Source organism: Vicugna pacos, chromosome 9 (genome assembly GCF_048564905.1).
Source record: "Vicugna pacos chromosome 9, VicPac4, whole genome shotgun sequence".
In the NCBI taxonomy this organism is placed as follows: Eukaryota; Metazoa; Chordata; class Mammalia; order Artiodactyla; family Camelidae; genus Vicugna; species Vicugna pacos.
The window spans coordinates 70,000,286-70,013,667 of NC_132995.1; the positions used below are offsets into that span (position 1 = coordinate 70,000,286).

The 13,382-nt window shown below is 36.9% G+C and overlaps 1 protein-coding gene across 1 annotated transcript in view; it reads right to left on the bottom strand.

Annotated features, from left to right (window-relative positions):
- Nucleotides 1–13,056, bottom strand: part of AGL (amylo-alpha-1,6-glucosidase and 4-alpha-glucanotransferase) — a 63,531-nt gene extending 50,475 nt beyond the window's left edge. Inside the window, exons 1-5 of the mRNA XM_006197354.4 lie at nt 12,499–13,056; nt 11,809–11,958; nt 2,733–2,943; nt 1,924–2,090; nt 814–1,017 (exon numbers count right to left, since the gene is read on the bottom strand). Of these exons, the coding sequence (XP_006197416.1) occupies nt 814–1,017; nt 1,924–2,090; nt 2,733–2,943; nt 11,809–11,890 (664 nt within the window). The 5' untranslated portion in view covers nt 11,891–11,958; nt 12,499–13,056. The remainder of the gene's footprint in view (nt 1–813; nt 1,018–1,923; nt 2,091–2,732; nt 2,944–11,808; nt 11,959–12,498) is intronic.
- Nucleotides 13,057–13,382: the final 326 nt, after the last annotated feature.

Here is a 13,382-nt window from a genome sequence, read left to right on the forward strand (position 1 = left end):
TTGATGAACCAAATCTTTGAGCATTTAAATAGCTTCATAGTTGCTATGGTTACTTAGAAAACAATGTTATGACACACCAGAGATCTTTGTTGCTGTTAAATGTTTTGTACCACCTAGAATTCCTGTTGTTTACACATGTAAATCAGTGGTTTCCCGACTTCTCTACATTGTAGCACAAGTAGAAGAGATTATTTGTAAGGTGCACTGGGTCAAACTGGGAGCTGATCACAGCTTGATGCTTCTCCAGGTCCAGCTGCTCTGACAGATGATGAGAGCTGTCACATCCCTGGGGATCAGCATCTGGAAACCTCCAGTATAGTTTACAGCATTATATACTGGTAAGAAATCTTGGGATCCAAAACAGGTTAACTTTAATAATATCTTTTAAAATGTAAAAGATATAATGTTCAAATTTAACTTCTAAGAGTTTACCAGTAATTTTCTCTTTAGATAACACCCATTCAGTTTTTTCAAATATATGCTATAGTACCAGAGCTGTTGCTATATAGGATTCATTAGGTGGTCTGGAAAGTATTAAAACTGTAAGTTGAAATCTGTGATCATTATGTCCCTCCTATGATTATGATCCTGTTTTTATAATCATCACATGTAAAATACTTACAGTATACTGATTATATCTTCACTAACACTGTTTCTTTGAAAAAAAAGTGGTATTATATAAAATGATTTTTAAATTGAAGGATACCTAATTGTCACTTGTGTTTTCAAAATTTGTTATATAAAACAGCAAGGAATGAAATAATTAGGATATAATATTCCGTCAGTATTAACAGTAGTTAATGAAGCTCATACCAGTATGATTGTAGACAACATCAGTAATACAAAGAACATTCCATTCGTTTTTCAATTTTTCCACTAGCTGTCCAACATCAGTCCAGGTATACTTTTTATTAGGTCTTGAAAAGTCTGGATTTACTTCTAACTGATCAGCAAGGGAGTAGCAGGACCTTGATAGTCCAAGAGTCTGCAGTGGGGTAAAATGAATCATGTTGTAGCCTGCAACGCAAGAAAATACACAAAGACCGCTGTAAGAAAAAATAGACCTAAAACTAAGCAAAATGTGAGGTTAAACTCCCCTAAGTGATTCTAAATGGCAAGGCAACCATGCTACCAGAAAAAGAGTTAGAGACGTGGGTTCAAATCCTAACTATACCACAAGTGACCAAGAAAGTCCACTTAATTCTTTCAGGATGTCAGTGTCCTCTGATAGGGAGACATGGAGACAGGGAAGGCAGGGAGAATGAGATGACGTATTTGGAAAAAAACAATCACACACAGTGGCTAGTTGGTTTTAGGGTTCAATTTATATTTCTTGAAAGGATATATTTACATGTAGAAAACAGATTCTATCCAAGTATTTCAGTAAGTCTTTCTCTTAGTTTTAATGTTCCACAGTACTTGTATTCTGTTTTAGTTATGTCAGTGAACTTCTCAATTCTTTCTTCAAACTATATTCAAGTTGAAAGTAGAAAATTAACATTATCCTTTACTTAAGAGTAAAATACAACTTAAGTTCCATTTTGCTCTTGGTATGTATGGCCGCACATGACTTCCACATGGAAGACAGCTAATTCATGTTTGTTGAATTAAAATGATATATAAGGACACATTTTCCAACACATTCTAGTACTTTGCTACTAATTTTTATATGTCAAAGTCTTAGAAATAATAATAATCTCATTTTATCATAGAATTCCTTAATTTATTAAGTTGAATCATATAATTTGCCATTTTTATAGGTTAAAAATGGTTAAGTATCAATAATTTCATATGGTTCCATCTATTTCTATTACTAACTAAACTAAGAAACAAAATTAAAAGGAGAATCAAAGCCTTTGAAATCTGTATCACAGAGGGTAGTTTCATTTATTTTAAAAAAGAAGAAAAGAAAGCTGACATTACCTGATTCTTTTGCAACCCTAAGTCTGCTTTCCCATTCATCAAAGGGTCCCAAACACTTGGCTAAAAATGTCTGAAGAGTAACACAGTCCAGGGGCAACACATGGTTATCAGCACCAACACGTAAAATGGGATCCACCACTATGTAACCCCCACCACTTTTCTCATTTCTAAGGAAAAAAACGAAACAAAAACTTCTCAATGAATGATAGGAGAAAATTCTCCTCTAATAGTCTGACTCTCTAATTGGAAGGTGAATTGTCCCATTTAAAATATTTATTTCTAGAATATATATATATGTATGACTGAATCACTGTGTTGTACATCAGAAACTTACACAACATTGTAAATCAACTATACTTTACTAAAAATATATGTATATATTTCTAAGTATATAAAGGCATTTTAAAAGTTGCAATAAACTCAATGGAAAAGCCATGTTTTATCCTTTTCTCATCTCTATATAATTACGTAATACTACATATATATCTAATGATACTACTTTCTAAGAAAAATGAGTGTACTTAAATCTACCAGTGATAACAAGGGCACTCCAGTAAACACCATCCTGTAACTGGGTTGCATGAAAAGACTGGACTACTCATGCGGTTACTTAAAATAACAGTAATACTTTGAAGATGCAATGAGGCTTGCAATTACTTCCTAGAAGCTGAAGAACCATATTCTACTTGCATCTCAATGAACTCCTGTAAAATTTGCACTCCCATGGTTCATATGGTAACTCTTCACAAGTCAGATAACTTCATGTTATAGAATAAATCAACTTTGCGCATACAGAGCACCTGACTTACCCCTGAAGGAAGTAATACTGAAATGATCCAGCTTGTTGGAGATTAAGTTTACAGTATTTATCAGAATCATCTTCTCTTTCTGTTGGATTTTCCCATTCCAGGCAACGGAATTTTTCTCGATTAAATGCTTCTCCAGGAAATGGGTAATTCGTATAAACAGTGACTGCTTTTCCCTGTAAAGTTGGGCCTAATCGGAACTGTAGTTCAAATCCTAAACAAAAGCACATTTTAATAAACTCATTGAAAGACTTAAATTACCACAATAAAAAGGTATTTTATTTAAAGTGTTATATAAAACAAAGATTTCTCAACTATGTTTAAAGTAACTTCAAATATTTAATGCTGTTTTTGGAACCACTTTGCACTCTAATTTAGCTTAATTTTATATTTTAACATATAGTATACATCATAGAACTGTCTGTTCTGTACTGTCCCTCCCTTCTTCTGCTGGAAACTGATTCCTAGTCACGGGGCTACTTTGGGATATGCAAGTTTTCACATGATCCCATTTCCCTCCAACCCCCCACCCCCTTCCAATTCCTACCCCAACTTCCTGAATTGACTGCTCAGAGGTGAGCATCTAACCAGAGATCTTTGCTAGTATTTTTCAAACTGCAACAGAGAAAGTGAGTTTCTCTGTGGTGTCAGAGTATGTGACAGTATGTAAAACTTGGGAGGTATCATGGGACAACTATCTCACCATACAGAGAAAGTCAATCTTCCCCGAGAGTGGTCAGATTTCTAACAGTTCTAGAGGCATTTGAGCCCCTGATACCAGCTGTTCCTGATGTCTGCTCAAATCCAGAGATGCAGTAACAGACGGTTATCAAGTGGCTGTGTCGGGGTAGGGGTGGTGAGGAACCCTGACTTGCAGTGTTTGCTGACTTCTGGTGGAAACAGTCTCACCACAGTCAGTCTCAAGCTACCAACATGACGTCACTGAACACGAAATTGGGAAGAGATATGCACAGTCAGCTCTTATGAGCCAACACAAGCACCTCCAGCATACTGCTGTCTACATCCCTACTCTTCATGGTTTAAGCCTTTCTTGGAATTCTGAAAGCTAAGATATTCTCACTTTTGCCTTATTGTTAGGCTATTTCTATTCAAATGTATCTGAGACTTCTATGCTGCATTACAAGTATTTTGCCATAAAAGGAAGAAAAATGAACACATTACAGTTACAAGTTTACCGTGAAAGAAAAATTTGTATTGGTTCAAGGCAGACTTTAAACCTTGATTATAATTATGAGAATGTGAAAATCCTCACTATAGTAAAATCTATTGGAAATATCAGGCACATGAATTTTAAACATGGTGTAACATTTCTATTAATGATGGGCAATAATAACTGATGAAGACAGGAAAATTTAGTCTGTTGGTTACAATCTCTAAACTTAATGAACTTTTTGAGAAGAAGTCTAGTGATATTTATACTTTTGATGCTTAATTTAGGAAACGCTCAACAAAGTAATAAAAAATTATGTACTGAGTATATACGATGCAATTGGGAACAAAAAAGACCATGATGTCTGCCCTTGCGAAGCTTGAGTTCTAAAGGGGGAAGAAAGCCATTAAACAATGGACATGACAAATAAGAGAAAGTAGTATGTTAGGAAGAGATAAATGCTAAGGAACAAAACTCAGCATAGTGTAAGAAAAATAGGGGGAAAGGGTGATGGCGAGGAGATGGTAACAACTTTAAACAGGACAGTTATTGAGAACTAGAAGGGCTATACAGAAGTGAGGGACTGTCCACCACTGTCCACGGCCTTCGAGGGTAAGTGCTGACCAAGTAAAGGAAACCAAGAACAAAAAGGACTGAGGGCGGAAGCACGCCTGGTGGTTCCAGAAATAACAAGAAGCTCAGTATGGCTAGACTGGAATAAGATGGGGGAGGAAGAGCAGGATACGAGGAGAGAAAGGTGACAGGGGAGCCATGCACAAGGCATGCAGAGCCTTGCAGGCCACTGTAAGTATTCTGGCTTCTTCACTGGCTGAAATGAGCCAGTGCACAGTTCTGAGCAGAGGCATGATGTGACCTAACTTGTGGATTAAAAATAGCATTCTGAAGATGTCTGCTTCTGGCCACGATGGAGTAACTGGTATTGACTTGCCCTCTGCTGAAAACTGAAAGAACTATATGAGACAACTGTTCTCAGAAATAGGCAGAGAAGGACTGCGGCACCTGAGAGAAGGGTGATTTCTCTGAACTTCCTAGCTTTTGGACTAGGGGGCCTTTCTGGGCTGTGGCACAGGGAGCAGGAACAGTGAGCTCACGGAGTTGAGACAGGCGTTAGAGCTTGGGGAGGGCGAAGAGACTGCAATGCTCAGGGCAGAGTATGGCAAGAAGGGAGCTATGCAAAGAAAGAGCTCCAGAAATTTACCTAGGGTCATGCTGAGTCTGCCTGAACACTGAGCTGTATGTGAGCAGGGTTTAACTCCATGAGGCTGGGCAAAGAGTCACCAGTGGGAGCTGTAAATTGAATAATTCCCAGAGTTCACTCAGGCTTCGGAGACATTACAATTTTTAAGCAGCCAGAGTTAAGAGACCTTGTTGAACACCTGTTGTACTCAAAAGAGTCATGTCTTAAGTAACAGGGTTAAAGTAGCCTGTACAGTAAAAACTACTGTAAATTAATCCTGTCAAAGTTTAAAAGCAAGCCTCAAAAGGATTAAGCTGATCCGCAGATAATGTAAATGACGGCTAAAATAAAACTTACCACTCCTTTAAAGCAAGACAACAAAATCCAGAGATAAAGCCAGGTTTTTCACTGTCAGAGAAAGATGTTACAGATAAGCAAGGGGGACAGCTATGATGAACCCTGATGTGGTGATATGAATCAGAGATATGCACTGCTATTTATTTATATATAAAGAATGTCAGTTTGGTTCAAGGCAAATCCTGAAATAGAGAACACGCAGCTATATTTCAATCATGTCTAAAACTGATCTTCAGCAGAAGTAAATCCCTCACTGCGATGTTCAACAGATGGTAAATTCCACACCACAATATTAAACACTGGGTAAGATGTTCTTCGTGAACAAAAGATTTTGGTAAAGACATTAACAGAATGCTGGACCCTTCCAATTTACTCTAATTCAGTTGAACACTTCTGTATTTGCCTAGAGAAATATAAATGCTCTGTTTTGCATACTACAATATGGACAATATGAGGGGATGGATGCTTTAGGCACTCCTACAAAAAAATTATAATTTAGTGGTAAGTACTGCTAACCATATTCCTGGATTGACCAAAATATGAATATAAATTTATTCACAGTAAATGGATTTGACAAGCAAGAAACAAATTATTCAAATGGAATTATTAAGTAACTTTGCAAAAACCAAAGGACTCACTTTTACTTCTCACACTATGCAGTGAAACTAGTAAGTTCTTTTCCAAGTAGCTACATACACAAATTTTTCTATACAGCCATTTGGCATAAATATACCAAAACTTTTAATAAAGTTTATAGTTTGACTCAATAATTTCATAAAGATGTTTACTTTCTGAGGAATTAACCAGTGATGTAAATATAGATCATACATAAAGATGTTCATCATAGTTTCATTTATTATAATTAAATAAACTCACAATAAACTAAATATCTAATGATTAGGGATGATTAAATTATGGTATTCTATAAGTAGGAATATTATAAAGCCATGATAAATCATATTACCAAGAGATATTTAATAACATGATTGCTCTAATTCTGTTTTGTTACATTTTAGGCATCTATATACATCGTTTGAAATCCTTTCTGGAAAAAAATATGGCTGAAATGTGGCAGTAAACAGGGAGATGGAATTCACACACCATCATACTATAAGCTGGTATCAAAACTGTTTAGATAGTGTAAACCCAATTTTGCTTTGAAACAAAAAAGCATAGAAAAAAAACTTTTTTATACTTTTCTATAATTTTATAATTGGGGAACATCATTTTTATATTAGAGATATAATTATGAGGAGACAGATTGAGAAGTAATTGTCCAAAGAATTAAAATATGAAGTTTTAATACACAGTGACTGTGAGAACTATGAATATCTGCATCTTTGCAAGAATGATTAAATTTATTACAAAAGTAATGGTGTCATTTTGAGCAGCACAAATGTTAGAGATTAGCTGTCTTAGTGTTGTTAAACAACCTGTCCCATGTTCAGCTTATACAAATATTGTTTTTATAATTACACAAGGATTCAGAGAACTTGTAGTACAAAGGTTAAAACTCAACCCCAAACCTCTAAAACAGTATTTGGATCAATGGTCTACCTTCAGAAAAAAAAATGACAAATATTCTCCAAATATGAACATTTATTTAGTCATATAATATACATGTATAATGATTTAATAGATTACGTAAATTATAAAACACAAAAAAAGGATAAGGTATAAATAAACAATATTTTAGACAACTAGTTTCATTTATTAATTAATGGAAAAAATCTTTTAGCTCTCACTAAAAATTAGTATTAGTAGTGTCTCTCAGTGAAAATAATGTGATCAAATAAATTTTTTCATTAATTTAAAAAGTCCTGGTTTAATATTTTGTGATAAAGTAATTTAAAGATTCCAAGTCCTGTTTATTTTGGTACTTGACTTAATGGCCTCAGATTCGAAAAAAGTACCACACAAAGATACCCAGATCCTAATGAATAAAGTTCTTGGTAGCCATGTTTTCTAATCCACATCTTTTCAATTCCATTCACCAATTATGTAAATATTTTTGTTGAAACGTATTAGTAAATATATATATTTTTCCTGAAACACATCAACGTTTTTATAACATTAGCTAATCAGATGTCCCATTTTATATATTCAAAGGATGATTTGAAAACCAATTGAAATCCTTTATTTAGTAGATTTTAAACAGATCAGAAAACTTTGCTATCAAATTTAAAAGTGAGCAGATAAACATTTATATGGGTAAAATCATAAGATAGAAGTATTACTAAAAATACATATTCAAAATACTCTCCCTATAGCAAGGGCTAGCAAACTATATCCTCTTTCTATAAATAAAGTTTTATTGGAATACTTGCCACATCATTTATGTATTGTCTATGGTTGCTCTCATGGTACAATGGCAGAGTTGAGAAGCTGCAACAGAAAGCACATGGCCTGCAAAGCTGGAAATATTCGCTATCTGAATGCTTACAGGAAAAAATGTGCTGAACTGTGCTTTGTAGCATTAATTTCCACCAAAAAGCAGTTAGCTTTCTCATTCATGTTTACCTCAGAGTTAGACTGTGTTTATTTTATCTGAGAATGTTCTCTAGTACCATACTATAGAAAGCTATGTGTCATTCCTGAAAAGGACAAACCTCAAATAGCAAATTTCAAACACTTTCCAACTCATCTTTAAGTTTGACAACCTCTTGAGGTAAAAGAGGCATTTATGGTTATAGTACCTCTCGGTACAAAAAATTGTAAAGATTCTACTATTTAAGATAACATAACTTGTGTATCTACTTAACCTGGATTAGGTAAAAGTGACTCATGGCAACATAATGCAAGGAAACCAGTGATGGTGTGACCATCAACCTCTTCCAGACCTACAATCTCTGCTCTTTTCTCAGAACATATCTTTTTTTGTTTATAACACATCTGACATACAAACTGAGAGCATCAATATCAGTTCATATATTAGCAACAGTTAATTACTTTTTTTTTAATGTATATTTTCTCTGTTCTTATGTTCCACTTTCTTTTTTGGGGGAGGAGGTAATTTATGTTATTTATTTATTTTTAGAGGTGGTACCAGGGATTGAACCCATGACCTCATGCATGCTAAGCACGTGCTCTATCACTTGAGCTATACCCTGGCCCCCCAGTTAACTACTTTTAAAAATAAAAAATAGGTAGATAGAAAGAAAGAGAGAAAAGAAAAATAAATCCTCTGTTTTCTTTCTATATCCCAAAAGATAGATCAGTGCCAACCCCCAAGGGTATATATAGCCACTCTGTAGACCTTTAATCCATATCCCTGAAATGAAATCTTTCTATACAGTAAATGAAACATAAGAATACCTAGAGCCTGTCAGATTCCATAATTAATTGCTCAGTTTGCTAAAATTAGCTCAGCACAGCAGTACATGGTGTGGCTATCTTATTCCTCATCCACTAGGAATACTTTGCTTAGATTAGCCATATCCCTTTTGTAGGCAGTTAGCAAGATTAGTGATTAAACTGTTACTGTACACTAAGTTTTTCAATCTTGTTCATTCCACTCAGCTTACACAAACTCAACTCCTAATCAAGGAACCATCATAAATGTTTTCTTTAAAAAAATTTTAAGTTTGATCAGCCTATATAAAAGATGGAAGAATTTCAGGTTTGGGAAATAGTGATTTTACTCATTATTCTGCCACTAGATGAGATAGGAAATACAGGGTAAGGCTATGATTTGGCAAGAAAAGATAATTATTTGGTCTTGTACTTGTTAAATTAGAAGAGTCTATACAGATATTAGCCTTGAAAATGATGAGGAACCTTTCCTTAGGGCAAAGGGAAAAGGAAAAATGAAGAAGGGCTTGGTGACCAATTAAATATGAAAAAATAAAAAATTGCCACAGCTTTTCTTCACATCTAATTGGTCACCAAGTCCTTATGAATTTTAAAATGGGTCATACTCTGTCCCCTCTTTTTTCAACCCTCATGTAGTTTAAACCAGACATGTTTTTAAAAATAGACTTCTCTATCATTTCTTGTCTCCAATGTCCCTTTTCTTCATCTCTCATGGTACAATTATTTTCTAAAATAATACAATCACATCATTACTGCACACAAAAAAATTGGACGTGTTCCCATTTATATCATATGGATGAATTTACTGGCTTTAACTAGAGTTACAGAGTCAACCATACCATTCCTATTCTATAAACCTTGCATAGTACCCTCTTCAAATAGCTTGGCTGACTTTACACTTTTTGGCAGCTTTAACCTGCATTTAAGTAATCAATCAGCAAAGGTTTACTAGCTGTCATACACTGCATTAGATTTGTAATACTGTTCCTATCCTCACAGAGCTTAAACTCTAGCTGGACACTGTAAGACTAGCAAGTTTTTAGACATTGCTACACTGTTCAGCGCTTAACTGTTCTGTGTCCCCTGTGTAATCAGAAATCAAAGGCAGGAGATAGTAAAAATGTAAGGAAAGGTTTCATGGGGGAGGTAGAATTTCAGCTGAAAACTGACAGGGCAGCAACACATAAAATGACAGTAAAGGGATTTAGTAGATATAGAGGAATCTGACAGGTATGGAGGTGTAAGAACAGGAATGAGAAAAGCCACTGGGGAGGGAATTAACAAGGGAACTGTAAAGACACAGGACACTAGTAATGAGGAACAACGTGATGCAATCTTGGCTAGGGAAGGTGGATTCTGTTATAGAATGTCCTGGAAGCCAGGCAGAGGTGCTTAAATTTGACCTTATAAATACCAGTTAATAAAAAGAGAAGAGATGGCATAAGAAGATTCTTTTAGCATCCACATTCAGGCATATAAGAGACAGATAGGTAAAAAGAGACATTTGAAAAGAAATTATAGGGCTTACAGAGAGATTGCAGTTAAAGAGAAAAAATCGTCAAAGAAACTATGAAAATGGAGACATCACTAAAGTAAACAGGGAAGCTGAGAAATAAAGAAGGTTTGAGAATTTTGAGGAGATGATTTTGGACATGTTAGATTTAAGCAAATCCAAGTGGAGCTATCTATGAGGCCAAGAAGCCAGGGTGAGAATTGATAGGTATAGCGATCTAGCAATGCCTTTTATCTATTTAGAGCTTTAAAGCCATATATTATTAATTGAGAGCCTCAAAACTCAGGAAAGTAGAAAAGCAGAAATTAATACCTTCATATCACAAATAAATTGGTATTTTGAATTAATGTGCCTTGCCCAAAGTCAAACCATTCATTAGTAGCAGAGCCAGGAAAATTCTAGTTCCCTACTCTTGCCATTATACTTGCTGGCTCCCAAGAACCAAGCAAAGCTCAGGCTTTTCTGTTCTCTCAGGAGAACAGAAAAAGAAAGGATTCCTTGCAGATACACACAATTAAGTATGCAAAAGGAAGAGAGTTCAGCATAAGACACCACTAAGTTGACAGGTGTACTCAAGAGGGCAGGAACAAAATCAAAACCAGAAAAGTGCAGAGTCAGGAAAGACAAAAATGGAGTAAGTGCTCAGTGATCTTAAATGCTGAAGTTGGAAGAAGATGAAGATTTGGCATGGAAGAAAAACATTTGATGGTTGACATTTTTGGGGAAGATTTAGCTTTTGAGAAATTTACTGGAAAAAATTTCTTCAAAATGTTTACTAGCATCAGTGCTCATTTGGTACACTAATAAAAGGGCTTGCATTTTATTTTTCATACATTAAACTTCTTCACAAGTTATATTAACATAAATAACTGTGAAATGCTTTTCAATGTTGAAAAATGATAAAGTCTAAGAAAATAAAGCATCTATTTGATTAGTCTTACAGAAATATAATCTGATCTTTTAAATCACAGCTCAAATGTATTTCAACATAACCTAATCAGTTATTTCACCTTTTATTCAGCAAAAAAATACTTTCAGCTTTTACCTTCTCCATAGTTGAGAGGCTTTTCACAAACACAAATAATAGTTTACTTTTTGCTGTGATCTATTTTACTAATTTAAATGTCTAGTAAAGGAAAAGAGTGAGAGCTATAAAAAAGCAAAACTACAGATATAGCCAAAGTGAAACTACATATGAAGCTATTTGCCAAGTTTTCATAATAAATGATAATATAAATAGAATGGTCAATCTTCTGATAACATATGAAACTTCTGTCTTAAGTGGAAGTTAGCATGCAAAGAAAAGTGAACTATTTTATCTTCATTCTAGAATGACAGATACAAATAAAACATTTTCAGATAAAATTCACTTTCGTTAGTGATGTATTTTAGAACACAGCACCGTCTTTGAACAAATTAGTTTTAGAAAGGTCCTTGGCAATTATATCTAAAAGTTTTAAAAGTTTTAATACGACAATGAATTAAAAATTTTAAAGTCACAGAGCTAATAAAATGACTTGCTACTGACCTTGTTCAAGTCTGAAGAGGGTCTTTTCCAGCTTTTCCATTTCGTTCAGAAGTAAAATTCTAATCTGTTTACTGTGTCCCATTTCGGCTTCTAGAGGATTTGAAACCTTTGACAAGAATTATAAGAACTCCGAAATCGAATGTGTCCGCCCTATGAAACAAAAAGGAATTAAGATAATGAAAATAACGATTACCTTAAATTCTATAAGGCTGACAGCCGCACTTACATGTTCTAAATGTTTTAACCCTGGCAGAACAAAGAGAAAGAATGACTCTTATAAATAAGATCAGAAAAAGCAAACTGATAATTGTTTTCTCCCTTCTAGCAGAAGACCGACGCAAAAATTACAATTAGAAAAAAAAATAACCACTGAAGTATTTTCAGAGAAAAGCTATAGGTTTTGGAAAGCCTTGAGTTGGGTGGGGGTGGGGGGTGAAATTCCCAGTCCCAAGCCAAACGGCTTTGAAGACTTCAAATGGCACTTCTGCTTACAAGAGATTAGCCTGCTCAACGATAACAGGTGGGCGATCTCCCCATTCCCAAATTCGGGTCGGAAGCCACCAATGGGGAGATGAGAACGAGGGAAGCAGTTGTTGCCCCTGGAATAGCTGCCACGGACATAGGATGTACAGGCAGAGCTATAGATAGAACGCATTTCCCCGAGAGGCCAGCGGCATTCGTAGCACTTACACCGAGCAAGTTACACGTGCGGCTTCTGGGACACTGCAGGACCTGCGACTCTGGCGTTAAGAGTCGGGGGAGGAGACGGGAAGGAGCGCTCAAGGGAAAAGGCAGGCTGCCCAGGCGCGGCAAGAAGCCCCAGACAAGGAGGGCCGGGCGCCCTGAAGGGCAAAGGGAGGGGCAGCGGCAGCCGGGGCAGGGCCGAGGCCGCTGTGGGAGTGGCAGAGAGCTTCTTCGCGACTTCGCCTCGCGCGGGTCCCCGAGGAGACCCTGGACCCACGGGGTCTCGCGAGCACACGCCCCGGGTGGGAGCTGACAGGTCCCCGCGCCCACTTCCGGGAGGCTCCGCGCCCGCTCGCGCCGACCGCTAGTCTCGCGAGAGTGCGGTCGTCGGCTGCGCGGGCTTGCGACGCGGCGGCGGCGGTCCAGGCCGGGAGCGGCTTTTTTCTCGCCGCCTGGAAGGTGCGACGGCCACGAGGTGCCTTTTCTTTTAACAGCCTGCGAGCTCGTGGTTGAACGTTAAAATTCGGCAGCAGAAGGTTGCTGCGAGCCAAGGTGAACTGCCCTACAGGCTTGTTTTGTGGGCCGGCTGAATGGTGGGAGGCGAGCGATCCCGGCCTTCTGGGCTTTTTCTGCCACGTTGTGTTTTGTGTCTTTGTTTTGACTTTTTTACGTGGCCTAGGTTTGCTTGGCCTAACTGCTCTGAGCCTTGACACCCCCCCCCCCCCGTCTAAAATAAGGGGCCTGGCCGCGGTTTCTGACATCCTGTCCTTGACGTGTCCACCGGCTGTAGTCCTAGCACAGGGCGGGCACGTCTTCCTGAACACAGACACGGAAGGACTAGGTAGGTGAAGTGTGGCCAGTCTACGAACAACCTCGGGGCAAACACCCTT